At 38.4% G+C, this 18,281-nt stretch overlaps 1 protein-coding gene across 2 annotated transcripts in view; it reads right to left on the bottom strand.

Moving 5' to 3' along the window:
• The window catches only part of ADGB (androglobin), a gene marked incomplete at both ends in the record, with an annotated part of 169,012 nt that overhangs the window by 57,523 nt on the left and 93,208 nt on the right, over positions 1-18,281 (bottom strand). For both annotated transcript variants that reach the window (XM_082669389.1, XM_082669388.1), the window contains 7 exons: positions 4,600-4,767; positions 6,876-6,990; positions 8,338-8,479; positions 10,890-10,992; positions 14,674-14,737; positions 15,931-16,114; positions 16,986-17,019. In XM_082669389.1, the coding sequence (XP_082525515.1) occupies positions 4,600-4,767; positions 6,876-6,990; positions 8,338-8,479; positions 10,890-10,992; positions 14,674-14,737; positions 15,931-16,114; positions 16,986-17,019 (810 nt within the window). The remainder of the gene's footprint in view (positions 1-4,599; positions 4,768-6,875; positions 6,991-8,337; positions 8,480-10,889; positions 10,993-14,673; positions 14,738-15,930; positions 16,115-16,985; positions 17,020-18,281) is intronic.

The following is an 18,281-nucleotide window of genomic DNA, read 5'->3' as shown; positions in this document are numbered from 1 at the left end:
TGAAACACCTCCCAGCAGATGCACAAATGTTATTTACTACTGAGAGAGTCCTTATGTATGGGATCTTTATAGTATGATGCACCTCATCTGTCTAGAATTGTTTACAGTAGACAAATTTGGAATCGATTTATGGAGCATGGCTCTCTGAAAAATGTCATGTAACTGTGTAATATACAAGTATAAAATGGAGATGTTTCATTACCAAAATAGCTCCCTTTTGTGTAAGTGATACATGCACAAAGACCCCTTACATATTAGATCTGGGCTAGCACCAAAAGGCCTATACAAAAGTAATCTTCATAGCAGAGATGGTGACGACGAATGGGCCCAACAGTATGGGCTCTCTTTCACCCAGGCTTAGCTGTCTCAACTGTCGGTCGCAAAAACTGACTCATTATTTAATATGGTATCATCCTCCGGGGTGTACAGTCAGTTACTTCATGACAAGTTGATATCAGTGGACTTCTGTCAAGGAGGGGTGGGCGGTGATTCATCCTTACTAGAATTGAGACTTACCTAAAATATGAGTTTGTTTTCCCTGTATTTGGTGCCTCTGCCAGCATTGTTATCTTAGGGGTTACAGAGACATGGATCCAGCCTAACATTCCCCTTGGACCAAGGATCAAGTAATACAGTGAACATTTAATCACTGGGGAATGTTTGAGACTCACTGGTCCTAACATATACCATAGAAAGGATTGATAAAATTCCTGGCAGATTGGAAAGGCATATAAAAGGCTCAGCTAAGAAGCCAGCCTGGTGATGACATCCTGCAAAACTGAGGCAGTATCCTCCAGAATACAGAATATTTGTATAAAACCAAAGATCAATACACAGTACTATGACTGTAATAGCTATAATATACTGGCCTGAGGTTCAAAAATTAGAAGTAGGAGTGGCCTCTCTCACCATCATTTCCAGTGATCCACTTTCAATAATTAGTGTTCTCTGTCCCCACAACAGGGACTTTCTGTACTGGAGGACCTAATTCCTGGGGGTGGATAGCAGGAAATATTTTCACCAGGGAACACAGTATGATTTACAATAAACCTAAATTCTGATATATTCCTAGTTGCTTTGAGATCCTCATCCTGGTGGACAAGCAGGAAAAAAGAAACTAATATAATGGAGTGGTGGGAGAATTCATCCTCATTGTCATGAGGGGCTAGGTTTTTGCTACATAATGGGTACAAGAAGAATTATGTCTGGATTTGCTGGGACACTTCCTGGTGCTTCCACAGTGAATGCTTAATTACAACCATCTCAGCCTGATGAGAATAAGGCAATCAAGGTCTGTACCCATCAAGATTGAAGGTCTGGGGCACCAACCAGGCAAGCAACTAGAGCAGCTGGAAGAAAGGGAAATCTAGAATAGGTGGTAGAGGAGAGATGTTGACTACCAAATCTGGCCTTAGGGCCAGCTGTAGCAGTGGATACTACAGCTTTCTTGTTATATATAATTTGATTATTTATTTATTTTTAGAGCTTGTGACCACCACCAAGAGCCATCTAGAGCCACCACCTTGAGGACTGGATGGACAGAATTAACTTAAGGACCGATCAGACAGTTAAAGAGGTAAGTCATGGCAGATTTTTGGAGACTGCTCATGCCCGAGGTGAGTGGTTTTCAACTGGGAATGATTTGTGTCCCAGGTAGGGTTGACAGATAAGATACAAGAAACTGTAAGGGCAAATACCAGTTTAAACAAAAGACAATTCTCCTTATGGAAAATAAGGGAAGAGACTCTTCCCCTCCCTTTTCTTAGAGCATTCACTTTAGAAAACTTATAATTTTAAGTTCTCGCTCTCTCTTCTTCTTTGAAATATATGTAAATATTTTTAAAGGCTAAATAGCTATCTTGCCAGCTTTAAGATCCAGGAATATCTTTCTCAAGGACCTGGAAGTCATCTCTTTGAAATGTAATCATCAAGGAAGATAGCACCCCAATCCCCCAGTTTCTGTGGAAGGGGAGGAACCTAACCTTGGTGGAAGGCTCCCACCAACTTGGAAAAATACCTCCTGCCATAAAGGCATGAGAAGTTTATGTTTCTTTTGGATAAACCCAGTTAGGTAATGCAAATGGTCACTCCAAATAGCAGGTGAATTTAGGATTCACTATGTGTAACAAATGGTGCTATCAAATCCCTTTACTTAAGGGACTAATTATCATTTATCTTGAGAACATGTAGGTAGTGGGCAGTATCTGCTGGGCTATACAAAAGGGTAAGGTTTCTTTGGCTCTTTGCTATCTCTTTAGCAGATTGCCCTGACGGGTATCACATTCTGGTTTAACGCTTATTCAACAATCTTCTGTTTCTTCTACCTTTGTGGAGGTCTTCCTGGTTTGAAGGAGATTCTGTTTTTAATTATCTATCCCCAACAACACCTTATACCCAGTTAAAGTGGAATAACAGGGAAAATAAATTTTTAGTGTAATTTTTAACATACGTATGTGCTATATATTGCACATACTGTTTGTTTATATGAAATTAAAATTTATTTTAATTCTGTTTTTAATTATCTATCCCCAACAACACCTTATACCCAGTTAAAGTGGAATAACAGGGAAAATAAATTTTTAGTGTAATTTTTAACATAAGTATGTGCTATATATTGCACATACTGTTTGTTTATATGAAATTAAAATTTAATTGGGTGAAATGACTCTAGACAGAGACCTTGCACCCTTCACAAACATTAACTCAAAACGGACAGTAGACTGAAATGCAAAATGCAAAAGTATAAAATTCCTAGAAGATAACATAGGAGAAAATCTAGATGACCGGGGTATGGCAATGGCTTTATGGATATAACACTAAAGCCAGGACCCATGAGAGAAAGAATTGATAAGCCGACTTCACTAAAATTAAAAACATCTGCTCTGTAAGGAAAATGTCAAGAGAATGAGAAAACAAGTCATAGACTGGGAGAAAATATTTGCAAAGGAATACTTAAAACTCAATGATAAGGAAACAAACAACCTGATTAAAAATGGGCCAAAGACTTTAACAGACACCTCACCAAAGAAGATATCCAGGTGGCAAATAAGCATATCAAAAGATGTTCCATATCGTATGTCATCAGGGAAATGCAAATTAAAATGAGATACCACTACACACCTATTAGAAAGGCCCAAATCTGGAACAATGACAACATCAAATCCTGACTAGGATATAGAGCAACAGAAATTCTCATTCATTTTGGTGGTAATGAAAAATGGTACAGCCACTTTCGAAGACAGTTTGATAATTTTTATAAAACTAAACATACTCGTATCACATGATCCAGCAATTACACTCGTTTGTATTTACCCAAATGAGCTGAAAACATATGCCTTCACAAAAACTTGCACACAGATGTTTATAGCCACTTCATTCATAATTGCCAAAACTTGGAAGCAACTAAGATTTCTTTCAGTAAGTGAATAAATAAATAAACCGTGGTACATCCAGACAATGGAATATTATTCAGCATGAAAATGAAGTGACCTATGAAGTCATGAAAAGACATGGAGGGAACTTAAATGTGTATTTCTAAGTCAAAGAAGCTAATTTGGAAAGACTACATACTTTATGACATTCTGGAAAAGGCAAAACTATGGAGACAATAAAAAAGATCAATGGGTGCCAGGGCTTGGGGGAGGGGAGAGATGACTAGGCAGAACACACAGGATTTTTAGGGCAGTGAAACTATTATATATGATACTACAATGATGGATACATGTTATTATACATTTGTCCAGACCCACAGAATGTACACCAAGAGTAAACTCTAGTGTAAACTGTGGACTTTGAGTGACTGATGTATCAATGTAGGTTCATCGATTGTAACAAACGTACCACTCATGGGGGGTGTTGATAAATAATGGGGAAGGCACGTGTGGCGTCAGGGGATAAGTGGGAACTCTCCATACCTTCTGCCCAATTTTGCAATGAACCTGAAACTACTCTAAAAATTAAGTCTTTAGTAAAACAAATTTTAACGGGGTGTCCTGTATTTTAATTTCCAACTCTAGCAACACTGCTCCCCAGGGGACCCTTGACAATGTCTGAAATCATTTTTAGTTGTGACAACTGGTATTTAGAGGATGCAGGCAAGCCATGCTGCCACTGACAGGTCAGGACCACAGCAAAAATCATCTGGCTCAAAATGTCAGTAGTGTACAGGGGGTACCACAAAGGCGTTTTGCTTCACTCCCTCAAGGCTTTCAGTAAAGCCAGGATGCTACTCAACCCCAAGAAAGTGTGAGGAAATACATACCCCTGAGAGCACCCATCTATCAGTGGATAAACGTTACAATCGCCTCATCCTCTAGGGGGACCTTTCTAAGGGATGTCCTACACAGTTTATCAGGATTCCCTGGAGCATTGAGCCCCAGTAGCCCACAGCAATAATTACCACGTCCTTTCATGAATATTCTCCTCTTTCTCATTTCATTCTTCCTACTCTCTCGATTCTGCTTGCTGACGTCACTTCCCAAATAAACTGTCTTCATCCAGAACATTTTCTCGGCTGATTTTGGGGGTCATCGAATATGTGAAACATGATTACAAACAGAACATACTCTTCTAGGAACATTACAGCCTGAACACGCTTACCCGGAAGTGCTGTGCAGTTAGTTTTTTATCCTGGAGGGGAATAGGGTAGTGAGCTGTTTGTAGATCCTTCAGGGCTGCAGAAAGTTTAGCCTTATCTTCGAAATTAGCGATGCCATGTCCAACAGCTTTCAAAATTGTTAAAGCCCGCTCTGTAAATCGGTAGCTCTCCTGTGAAGACAAAGCATAGCGGTCAGCCTCCCTTTTGCTTATTTAGGTGTAACTAGGTTTACAACAATTTAATTTCTGTTAATATATTAAACATCTGTTATATGACTAACTCAATAGTTATATGGAGGACCTACTTGATCAAAGCATTTTGCTAGGTGCTATGGTCTGAGGGATATAAAACAAGGAACATGATTCCTGCTCTAGTAGGAACGCATGGAAACAACACCTACCTCACTTCGGGGGCCAGGGGAAATTTCCCCACAGTATGAATATCCAGCCTTTGTTCTGAAGAGTGTCTAGGAATTAGTCTGACAGCTGTGTGGAGTTCGACGACTGAAGGGCAGAGAAGTGTTCAGGGAGAGAGCAATAAAATAAAAAATACAAGAGGGTAAACTAGCATGGGCTGCTGGCTCCCTTCTGCTATAAACTCTGAAGAAGCGATAAAAACAAGGAGATAGGGATGTCAGGAAGGAACTTATTCTTTTAAATGGAGAAAACACTGAGGTGTTTGCAGATTATCTTGACTTGTGTGTGGTGGGTAGTTGGTGGCTGGTGGAGAACTTACTCAGAGCAGAGGGTGCTTGAAGGAAGCACGACGAGGGTCAAGTAGGAGGAAAACGTTGTAAAGTCTGTTTTTGCCCTTTCCTAGGGGCACCATGGTGCAATCATTGCTCCACGGTTCCCTGCAGAAATTTTGAGGAATGGTATGAAAATGGGGTGAGAAACTGTTGAGAACAGATGAAACTGACTTGCCACCTTAACACATTTACTTCTTGCTGACCTTCTCCCAACCTCCCCGAAGCCTAGGGAAACTCTCTTCTTAACGGTGTTTCTCCCTGAGATAAAACCATGACCAGAAAACTTGTCTGGTTAAATGGTAGTTTTGGGAATGATCATGTATGGCTTTGAGGAGCTTGAGTCTCTCTGTTCTTGGGCCAGTCTATATCCCCTTTTGCTTCTTCATTAGAACTGAAGAATACTGGGGCCTGGATGTAAGCCCCAGTAATTTTTATAAGATGGAGGAGTTGGTAACGCCAGGGAAATATGAGTTCACAGACTAAAATAACTAAACACCTAGGGAGTTAAATCACCTAAAGAAGGAAACAAACTGCTTCCATGTCTTGGCTATTGTAAATGGTGTTGCTATGAACATCGGGGTGCACGTGTCCTTTCGTGCCTTTTTGAATAAATGTGCAGGATATATATCCAGGAGTGGGATTGCTGGATCATATGGTAGCTCTATTTTTAGTTTTTTATGGAACATCCGTACTGTTCTCCATAGTGGCTGCACCAATTTACATTCCCACCAACAGTGTAGGAGGGTTCCCTTTTCTCCACACCCTCTCCAGCATTTATTATTTGTAAGCTTTTTGATGATGGCCATTCTGACTGGTGTGAGGTGATACCTCATTGTGGTTTTGCCTTCCATTTCTCTAATAATTAGCAGTGTTGAGCATCTTTTTATGTGCCTGTTGGCCATCTGTATGTCTTCTTTAGAGAAATGTCTATTTAGGTCTTCTGCCCATTTTTTGATTGGGTTGTTTGTTTTTTTGACATTGAGTTGTATGAGCTGTTTGTATATTTTGGAAATTAACCCCTTGGCAGTCGCATCATTTGCAGATATTATCTCCCATTCCATAGGTTGTCTTTTCATTTTGTTGATGGTTTCCTTTGCTGTGCAAAAGCATTTAAGTTTGATACATGCACCCCAAGGTTCATAGCAGCACTATTTACCATAGCCAAGCAACCTCAGTGTCCATCAACAGATGAATGGATAAAGAAGGTGTGATATAGCTAGTGGGAAGCAGCCGCATAGCACAGGGAGATCAACTCGGTGCTTTGTGACCACCTAGAGGGGTGGGATAGGGAGGGTGGGAGGGAGGGAGACGCAAGAGGGAAGAGATATGGGGACATATGTATATGTATAACTGATTCACTTTGTTATAAAGCAGAAACTAACACACCATTGTAAAGCAATTATACTCCAATAAAGACGTAAAAAAAAAAAAGTAAAAAATCGGTAAGTTGAAAACAAAATAGCAATATGATTTAGTTCAAAATCTTTGAAAATAAGGCACAAAAAAAATCACAGTTGCTCAAAGATTTACCAGTTCAAAGTTGGGTAGCACGACATCTTCATCCCCGACGACAAAGGTCACCATGCTGCAGATGTGTATGGAGTGCCCCACGGGGGAGTATGCGGTGAAGAGCAGCATGTGTCTCCTAAAGAGAGAGGACCGAGGGTTTCCTTTGTTGTAGTCCTTGCCTCTGTTAGCTTCTTGATGATACTTTGTGCTCAAATAAGTCAAACGTTATTAAGGGCTGAATTTTGTAACACAGATGAGGTAAAGACTGATGAATTTTTCACTTTGAAAGAACCCTCTGAGATCATGGAATCTATATCTCACTGATTATGCTGGACAAAAAACGATTACAGTAAATGACAAACTTGCACGTGTTGGAGACATCTCCCATAAGCTGCGGACACGTTGCGAAACACTCGTCTGGCTTTTTCCCCTAACAACAGTAATAATTCATGTTGGCCTAGTGCTCTGTAGATTTCATAGTTTCTCACAAATGCATAATTTCATGTGTGTTAATTGTGTCTCTCCTACCAAGGTTGCGGCATCAGGGAGAATACTGAGAGCATGTCCAAAACCCACCTGTCTAGAGCTTAGACAGAGCTTAGGCTCTGTCGGGGGAAAAGCAGATAAAAATACTAGATTCTTTATCAGTTCCCCATCCTTGGTTGTCCTGATGGATGAGCACTCAGACAGAATAATGATTTCTGGGAGAATCTCTCCATACCAGAGTTTTTAGGGAAGATGTGAAAGTATAGAAGTTTTAAAATTCATTATTTTTCTAGAAATATTGGACGCTTGCCACAGATTATCCTAGCATTTCATTTTGTTGCTTGGGCTTTGCTTTTGTACAAGAGCCATAGCTTTTCGTTGATCACATAGAATTATCATGATTGATCTTGGGAAATTCAGCAAAAATATTTATTTCATCTGAAATATGAGGTAATATTTTGAATTTTATTTATCAAAATCATGAAAACTTTTCAATTATACACATTTTCTTTAAAATGAAAAATGTGATGTGCTTAACCAATTTTATCTTAACTCAAAATAGAACTACAGGTAAAATTAAAAACAAACTACAGGTAAAACTACAGATTTGTAGGGGAAAATGCTGTTTCTCAATCTGTTTTTAAATAAAATCATGGTTCTTATTAAGGAATTGAATAAATTTTACAATAAAACAAAAAAGATCTTTTAATAAATTAATTTTAGGAAATGCTGAGTTAAACAAGTTTAAACTGTATTCTTTACTAAAGAAACAACCAGATTCTTTAACAATTATGAATCTTCCAAAAGGTACAGCATTTCTTCACTTTATTTGTTCACAGAATTATTTTTCTCAAGAATCATGATGATAGACCTCTGCTTTATGAAATTGCTTCAGGAAACAACATATTAGATTCCATATTGTTTCATTATTTAGTAGTCAAAAGTTTACAAGTCTTCAAATGATTCTTAGTATAGGAAAAATGAAGTCACTCCATACCCAACAGGCAGGCGAACCACTGTAGCCTTGGTGGCATACGTGTGAACTGTCACAACAAGATCACGTGGCCTCAGAGATTTCCAAGAAACTCTCTCAACTGTAAGTAGTCCAGGCTGTATGGGAGGGCTGTTCTTTGTTAAAGCTTTAGGAAAATTTAAAAGAAAAAACACACACACACACATATATATATATATATATATATATATATATATATACACACAGAAATTTGACTGTGAGAGTATAGTTGGCTTTCACTGGTATTGCTTTTTACCAATAATGACATTAATAATATGATAATAACAATAATATTAACAACAACAACCAAGAATTACACCTATTCTGAAGACGTTCATAAAACATTAGAAACTACCTGAGTAAATAATTACTGGAAATAATACTCAAGAGGAATCAAGACCTTCTTCCCTCCCTAGCCTACTTTTCTCCTCATAGCCATCCCCTCAGCTGAAGAAACCAAGAATGACAAAGTTAGGAAAAAGAGGACAGATAGGGGTATTTCACTGTAGTATACCACTGCTTTTCTTATGTAGGGCAGTAATAACAATATCCCATTAGATACAATTTTAAAGGAGGAAAAATACCACATCTGGGAAAATGAGAGATTTTCCTAAGATAGTGGCAAAGCAAGGGCAAAAGATGCCACTGTTTATTTAAGTTTTGAGCTTTGATCCTTAGCTTTGTGTAGAAAAATAATTACCAAAATTTTAAATTAATTAAAACTTTTATTTTTTATAAATTTAAAATTTTATCTAATTAAACTTTAATTAATAATTTTTTTATCTTGAAATTGATAGAAAATAATGACTCCTCTTCATCAGCAGCTGAGAGCAGAAGACTTCTTACCCTGTTTCCAGATAACACTCCAGCTAGGGATGCAAGGCCACCCATGACCTGAAATACCTCTATGCATTTAGAGTTTCAGTGTTCTAGGACGTGGTGTGGCTTAGGAGCTACTGGTGAAGTGGACATACTAAGCTCACACCACTGAAGTCTGGAAAGTTTATTCAACAAATATTTATTGTCCACTTGCTGCACATCTGACACCATTCAAAACATTGGGTACATCCTGATGGAAAATCATAGTCTGTGCCCTCAGAGTGGGCAAAAAATTCAATACTAAGCATTCAGCAAATATTTGTACCTGTACAGTGTGAGGTACTGCTAATTTGAGTTAAATATAAATGCTTTAGTAAAATAAGCCAAACGAAGAATGCTGTTTTGTGCATATGTGCGTGTGTTTGCAAGAAGCTGGCCTTAGAGAAGAGAAGGAACAGTCCATCTGTTAGAACAGGAGGGAAGGGTGACAAGAGCTTGGGAGAGTTCATTATGAGAAGATGAGTGGGTCATTTCCAATTTCTTCTATCTCTTCAGTGAAGACAGCAGCAAGGTCATCAGCTGAAAATGAGGAAGGATGAGAGTGGGAGTTGGAGATTTGAAGGCAGAGAGAGAGAGAGAGAGAGATTTGAAGGTTTGAAATAGTCACTCATGAGAATGAGAGCTGGGAGAATGAATGAACTCAGGAAATGTTGGCAGTGCTTAGGGGCTTTGCTTTGAGATTTGTGGTCCTCAATTTAAAGTGGGGCTAGGTAGTAGGATTTTTTTTTCTCCAGTTACACTCAGCTGTTCTGATGAAACCCCAGGTTAGGCACAGAGATACCTTCAACCAATATTAGGATTTTGCCAGGAGTGTAAGATGAGAGGGTAAGAAGAGCACTTGTGTTGAGGGCATATGTGAGGATATAAATACAATCATGGACCATGGAAACTACGTTGGGAATAAGAGAAATAAAGATGTGGGGAGAGTGGACACAAAAGAAGTGGTAAGGCTGAGGGATGGAGATCCCAGTTCAGTCCAAGACCTGTAGGGGTGGGAGTTCTAGAGAGAGCGAACTGGAGATTCAGGGGTGGGGGTCAGAGGACTTGAAATTTGATTAGGATAATACAGTTATTGGTATAATAACGTCTAAAATATAACCATGAAATTAGGGGGCCAAGGTGGGATGGAGGAAAAGATCTTTGGAATTGTCAAATCAAAGAAGAAAGAGTTCATGATTTTCAATAGATTTTGAAAGAATCAAGAATGATAACATGTGGGACTTCCCTGGCAGTCCAGTGGTTAAGACTCTGCCTTCCAGTGCAGGGGATACAGGTTTCACCCCTGGTCGGGGAGCTAAGATCCCACATGCCTTGCAGCCAAAAACTCAAAACATAAAACAGAAGCAATATTGTAACAAATTCAATACAGACTTTAAAAATGGTCCATATCAAAAAATCTTAAAAAAAAAAAAAAAAAGAATGATGACTTGTATAGGTAGAAAGCAAAACAGAGGGACCAGGTGTGCTCAAGAGGTGACCATAAGACCACAACACAGAGAGGGACAGGTGGCAAGAGTGAGTATAATCCTTGATGTCAGAGGAGTAGGAAGATCTTAGGAGGTCTGGAGAGGGAATAAGTTCCTTCACACATTATACATTTTCCCTGAACAGAAAGTGAGTTGGGATCTCAGACAGTAATTTTCTCATAGCCTTCTTACCTCCAGATTCTCCCCAGCGTACCAATGCAGAAAAGCAAATCAGTAGTTCAGTGGGCTTTAGACTGTCCACAAATAGATAGTAGGACACACGTTCATCTGAGAACTGCAGAAATGAGACCAATCATTGTATTTCATATCAGCCTATTAATGCTGTATTTTCCACTTCTATTAAAAGTACAATATCTAACATTTATAGAGAATTTACTGTGTTCTAGACACCATGATAAGTACTTTACAGGTTTAATGATAGGGAGAAAATCACACCGGTGAATGTTGGCAGCAGTCCACGGAAGCTGGGTCTGCAGGGCCTGTGTGAGACTGGCCACCATATCAGAGAGAGCCAAAGCTCTTCCCCGTGAGTAAAGAAAAGGGATATGCTTATTCCAGAAATGACAAATAGACGAAGAGATTGAGCCCAGAGCTGAGCAGTACTCAGAGGATAGGTCCTTAATAAGCAAACAGTCCATGGAGTAACTTTGGCAGAGAATGGAAATGTATGCTACTTGGTGGTTTTTGATATAAACCCTCTATTCCTTCTTTCTACAAGATCTTCAGAAATATACCCATTGTACGCTAATGAACCAAACTGGATTTTTGTTTTGGGCATGCAAGAAAGCACTGAGCACAACTGGAATGTCCTTTAGTGGACAGCCACATAAGGATTACATGAATATGATTTTAATCCATCTTATGTGGGTACCGTTAATATCCATAATTATGGACGGAGAAACTGAAACACAGAGAGGGTAAGTAAATTGCCGAAGGTCACAGTACTTGCAAGTAGAAAAGCTGAGATTCAAGAGTAGGTCTGTCTATCTACCTGACTCCAATACTGATCACAATTTTTGGGCTATTATTGCATTTCAGTTTCCCAGTGCTTCAGCATAATTTTGACTGATGATATATTGTAAATGTGTTAATTTGTCATTATACTTTAAAAGCTTTCTATACTATTGAACAACAATATTTAAATCACAAGTTGCAATACAAAAGAAAAATCTCTAGCAATACTGTGAAAAAAGAAATCCTTATTAATCAAATATAACAAGATTTCTAGAAATGCTTGGTACAATGTAACTAATGAAGATGATCGCTTCGCTCAGTGTCTTCCAATAGTTAGCATTAGACTTTATTTCATTTGTTTTCTTTTGGCTGCCACATGTTGGTGATAGAGGCAGTTGTTTCAAACACTATCTAAAACTATGAAGGGCCCTGCATTTGCCAGCGCAGCCTGTGTGGCTGAGGAGGGGATTCTGCCTAGAGATCATTTGTTGTCATTTTAAAGAGCCTGAGAATTTGAGGGTGAGATGGCCCCCGAGGCCACATTCAGGGGCTCTGCTCTGGTGCAGGGACCAGACACCTTTGTGAGCCCCTTGCCAACCGCCATGACATCTCCCAGGGGACAGCTAAGGGATGTGCGGCAGACAGGCCTCAGGCTCTGTGTCTCCAGCTCAGCTGGTAGCGCCAGTGGCCACTAAAATCAGGACTGTCTGGCCTCAGACCATGAACAATCCATATTAAAGGCCATTAAGTTTGGGTACCAAAAACATCCTCTAAGAAAAAGTCATCATTTTCTCAGACCATTGATGTTAAAAAAAAAATTCAGGGGAATGAAGGGACTCATAATGGATGCCGTCATTTTATTTTGCTAAGCTGGGACTTTAAAAGGAAAATAAAATTCTCCTTTTACCATCACTTCATAAAAATAGGATCGGAACAAAGAACAGTTGGCCATTTTCCGAACACACATGCACATATATGTTAGGGTGGTGATGTATAACAAACTCATATGCTAACTGCTCTTAGTAATAACAACGACAGCCAGCATTTATTTTCACTTACTAAGTATTAGGCAGTCTTCTAAGTGTTTCACACATGTTCTTTCATTTATTTCTCAACTCTATGATGTTGGTCTGTCCCTGCCATTGAATAAATAAGAAAACTGAGGCAAAGAGAACTTAAATAGCTTGCTCAGAGTCCCACCTCAGATGCAATCTAGATTCAAAACCCGGCAGTCTAGCTCCAGAGCCACTCATCTGCTTCCTCCAAAGGTGTGCTAGTGAGAAACGCGCAGGTTTCACATCGGATAAACGCAGTTCTTGTGATGCTTGCGCCACTTACTAATTTGGTGATCTTGGGCATTTTACCCAAACTTGGTCTGCCTCAGTTTCCTAACCTGAAAATTGATAATAATAATTGTCCTTTCATTGAGTTTGCTATGAGGAGTTGATGTAATAAAGAACCTAGGTCAGGGCTAGGAACAGAGTCAGCACCTATAAATGACTATCATTTAAATATTGCCAATATTTTGAATATGACAACATTCCTAAGTTAACTGTAAACGGTATATTATTCTCATACTGTACTCTGGGTTCTGCTATTCCCAATTAACAGGCTTGTTTTGTTTTGTTTTGTTTTTTGTAAAATTCATAAAATCAAAGCATTCCTCTGGGTGATTTTATAGATAGACTTCAGAACCTGGTCACCCATTCTGCCACCCCTGCAAACCCCACCCCAGTCACTACTACAGACCTGATTCTTACTTTCAGAGCAGGCAACCAGCTACAGAGCACCTCTTGAGGGATGCACAAACGGTTTTCTCTGCCTGCATTTTCATCTAGTACAAGTGCAAAGGGAGAAGTCATCACCAAACCTCCTACTTCCCCCTCCAGCTCTGCATGCAGCTCATGGAGATGTTGGGGAAGTATCGCTGGGGGCTTGCAGGGCCCCATACAAGCGACATGCAAGTTTCAGCGCAATTTAGTTTCCCAGGATATGTTTCATAGTTTTCCACAAAATTCCACTCAATGTGACATTTGTTCGTTAATTCATTCAACAATTTTTTTTTTTTTTTACCAATTTCCTACTTCATACCAGGACCTGTACTTCAAAAGTAAAGAAAAGGACAGAGTTGTCCTTAAGATGCTGACAGAAAGTGGGTGGGTAGGTAGAGGGGCACAGAGAAGTGACCATGCAGTTAGGATGGAGGGAGGGAAGTGTCTGGGTGGGGACAGTCATACAGAGGGCATGGAGTCAGGGTACTTGACCCAGACTCTACAGGCAGGGAAGGAGGTCTCACAGGGTCAAGGACATCCATGCTGTTCTGAAGGACTTCTAGGTGTTAGCCAGATGAAGGCCATAAGGATGAAGAAGAATGAACTCCAGACAGAGGGAAGAGCGTGGACAAAAATAACAGAAATGTTAGTGAAAATGTGCTTATATTTTAGGAATTGCGCGCAAGTCAGTAAACACTAATTGAAATCAAATGTAGTGAATTTACTTGTGCTTTTCCTTCATTTATTCATAAGTCAAAACTTCCTTTATGTGAATTTATATAATAATGCGGCTCAGCACTGAACCAGTGCAACACAGTCAGATGGATCACACCTGGGGATGTGAGGTAGAGGACTTTTGCTTATTGTCTGTATCAGAGATTAGCAGAAGACCCTAAGAGTTAAATATTTTTTATTTAAGATTTTTTTTTGATGTGGACCATTTTTTAAAGCCTTTATTGAATTTGTTACACTATTGCTTCTGTTTTATGTTTTGTTTTTTTGGCCGCAAGGTATGTGGGATCTTAGCTCCCCAACCAGGGATCAAACCCGCACCCCCTGCATTGGAAAGCGAAGTCTTAACCACTGGACCGCCAGGGAAGTCCCTTAAATTTTTAAATATAATTATGTTAGAAGTTTAGAAATGCTTGATAAATTTGAAAGTGTTTTTCACTAGCATGATTCCATTAAAAATTTAAGAAGGGAAAGAAAAGAGATCATTATCTATTTACCTTGAATTCTGATTTTTGAAAGTTAAGGCAATATGAACTTGGCTTGTGGAAAATATATATATTCCTGAAAAACATTATTTATAACAGGTTATTGTCATCATATGCAACAAAACAGTACTACATGCTAAGTTTCTCAGAAGCAAATAATTATAGGCAAAACAGGTAAAGACAGATGAAAGTTAAAAAAATAATAACAACTCAGAAAGGAAAAAAGTGGTTGCCAGGGGCTGGAGGTGAGGAAAACAGGGAGAGATTGGTAAAAAGGGCACAGACTTTCAGTTATAAGATGAATAAGGTCTGAAGATCTAATGTATAACATGGAAACTATCATTGATAACACTATATTGTATAATTAAAATTTGCTAAGAGAATAGAACGTAAATGTTCTCACACACAATAAAAAAATAAATATATGAGGTGATAGATATGTTAGTTAACTTGATGGGGGGGATCTTTCACAATATATATGTGTATCAATTCATCACCGTGTACACTTTAAATACTTACAATTTTATTTGTCAATTGCATCTCAATAAAGCTGAGAAAAAATAATAACTGTATTGAATTAGTTGTCTGAAAGGGACAAAAATGATCTCCTTCAGTGGATAAACTGCCTTCATCTTAATAAACAAATAAGTCTTTGAGGATAAGCTGAAACTGGCCTGAGACTGGTTTGGCTATTCATGTTTCATGTGGACAATCAACTCATACATATTTCCTTCTAATATTGTTTTTTCTTATTAGTTATCTATTTTATACATATTAGTGTATATATGTCAATCCCAATCTCCCAATTCATCCCCCCACCCCCCCACTATCCCCCCTTGGTGTCCACACGTTTGTTCTCTACATCTGTGTCTCTATTTCTGTCTTGCAAACCAGTTCATCTGTACCATTTTTCTAGATTCCACATATATGCATTAATATATGATATTTGTTTTTCTCTTTCTGACTTACTTCACTCTGTATGACAGTCTCTAGGTCCATCCACATCTCTACAAATGACCCAATTTTGTTCCTTTTTATGGCTGAGTAATACTCCATTGTATATATGTACCACATCTTCTTTACCCATTTGTCTGTCGATGGGCATTTAGGTTGCTTCCATGACCTGGCTATTGTAAATATCCTTCTAATAGTTTTGTTTGATATTATATCAACACTAGACTAATATTGGCTTAACTCTTTTAAATGAAAGCTAAAAATGAATAGCTTATATACCCACTGTAGTAAATGCACACAAAAATGTATACTTACTGAAAGCACACACAGAAGTCTTCAAAATCTAACCATATTTCTTTAGAAACACCATTATTTACTGTTGCAAGTTCCTCCTTCGATTTTTCCTGTGTTGCTGTTGTCTGGCTGACCAAATCTCTTTCCAGACTGATTCCTTCAGCTGGATGGGCTGCATCATTCAATCCATAGTCTGGTAGTTCATCTGTGTACAGCAGAAGACAGCCATGTCAAACATACCTAATTGTTAAATATTAAATTATTAAGATATGAAAAACTGTAGAGGAGAGCTCACATATCAAAATCTATTTTTGAGAAAATATTTACTGAGATAATAATTCACATGCAGGCCTCAAATTTGTAGAGGTCCATACAAAGACCCATTTTCATACCCTCAGGAGAATTTAATCATAACTTACATGCAGGGTGTCCAGAAATTTTGAAATCACTTTCATAAATTTGTGCACACATTCTTTAGAGACTAAAGTTATAACAGAAGTTAGCTGGTTTATGTATTTAAAATCTGCTGTAAACAGACATATTCATGTAAGAGGGGCTAACGCAGACAACAGAAGGAGAAGCAAAAACTTGAAAGATCTATTGTGATTGATGTATTTCTGTAAGCCCTGCAGTCAGTGATTCCATAATCTTATTTTATGTTTATCAAGAAATGGCATAAAGTTCTCATACACTTTTCTTGAACCAAAATGTTATAGACACACACGCCACATAACACTTTTTTGGATTTTAGCCTTGGTCAAGTCTTTATTTAGGATCTGAGGAATTTGCAGTGGTTTCAGTGCTTTGATCATAACATGCATGCATTAAGACACAAGAACTTTACTCATGGGACTTTAATCAGATAGTCTTTTATTTTGACTTTAAGCTTGAATTTAACAAGTGAGATTATCTGATTTTTCTAGCCCAGAGCAGATTAGACTCAACACATCAGAGAAAGCACTGGAGGGAGGCTGCTGAGAGCCAGGAGGAGGGAGAGCAAAAAGCTGTCAAGAAGCAGAGACCCCTTTGTGCTTTGATGTCTGTGAAAAAAAGTCACGAGAAGATTATTAATTTACCTTTTCTGAGTATAGCTTGTGAAGCAGCATTACCCTGTGAGATGAAAGGAACACGCTAAGAAACCATTTATAAATTCGACAAAACATTACAGCTCTCTAAAGCACCACAGTTTTTAAAAGAGTTAATACAGTCTTTTAAACACTGAAGAAATAGATTTCTACAAATACTTACTAAAACCTACAGCAAAACGAAATTTGTTTTTAACCTTAAAATTCAAAAGATGTGAATTTGGCTGAGAGTTTAAGTTTGTGACATTAAAATACAGAAGATATGAGTGTATTAAACCTTTGAATCTTATAATAAAAGTTAAATAAAAACAGTAATATCCCCGAGTAGATATACTAGTTGGTATGAGGCACCTATAATTAATACAGATTGAGTAAAATGAGATTATGATTGATAATTAGTGTATGGAACCTAAGGATTATTTCAAATTATAAAAATGTTTTCTCAAATTTTTAACAGGGAAAATAAGCTTCACATGTATAACTCTGTTATCTCTGGGACACAATTAAAATAAGTATAAAAGATAAAATGGTATAAATTTATACAGACTGATGGGTGATATTTTGGACGATGTAAAGTGTATGGAGAAGACAACAGAGTAGACAAAACTGAACACTAAGTGCTGGTGAGAAGCAAGCCCTTCCACACCTTAGGACCCCAGAAACAATTAGCGGGCACTGGGAAGGACAGAATGAGATACAGGTTGAAATACAGGGATGGGTTGAATGTCTATATAAGGAACAGACAAATCCCCACTTCTCCCTAATCCCTTCTGGTTTAGCATCTATCCTTCTTCTGCTTAAATAGGACACTGGAAGTTGCTTCAAGTAGAGAAATTAAATGAAAAGTCTCCAGATCTGGGTTCACGGATACTGTGGGAAGCAAGAAAGTTTACTACACAGAGAGGAGAGGAATTAAGTGAACATCCACATGCTGAACTTTGAGACTCTCAGGAACCCTGTGCTGCTCAGCTTTAATAACTCTGGTGGGTAAGGATATAACAATCCTTATGACCACATTCCACCCCAGCAGGGAGATTAGAGGACCCTTAACCTGAGACACTGAACAGAGCCAGGGAAAATCCTCAGGGAATCTGATATTTGGAGCTAGTCCCACCCCAAATGAGGCTCATTTACCCCCAATTATCTCAAATTAAAGCTTCCAGTTGACAAGCTCTATCCATGCCATAAAGCTTCTTCTAATCAGCAGCTCTTTAATTTCATAAATTCCTTAAATATATGTGTACAACAAAGAATTGCTAGATAATTGAGGAAAAAGTCTCATATAAA

Source organism: Grampus griseus (genome assembly GCF_964374135.1).
Source record: "Grampus griseus genome assembly, chromosome: 13".
In the NCBI taxonomy this organism is placed as follows: Eukaryota; Metazoa; Chordata; class Mammalia; order Artiodactyla; family Delphinidae; genus Grampus; species Grampus griseus.
Note: the sequence above shows the minus strand (reverse complement) of the source record. Positions and strands in the feature narration are given on the sequence as shown.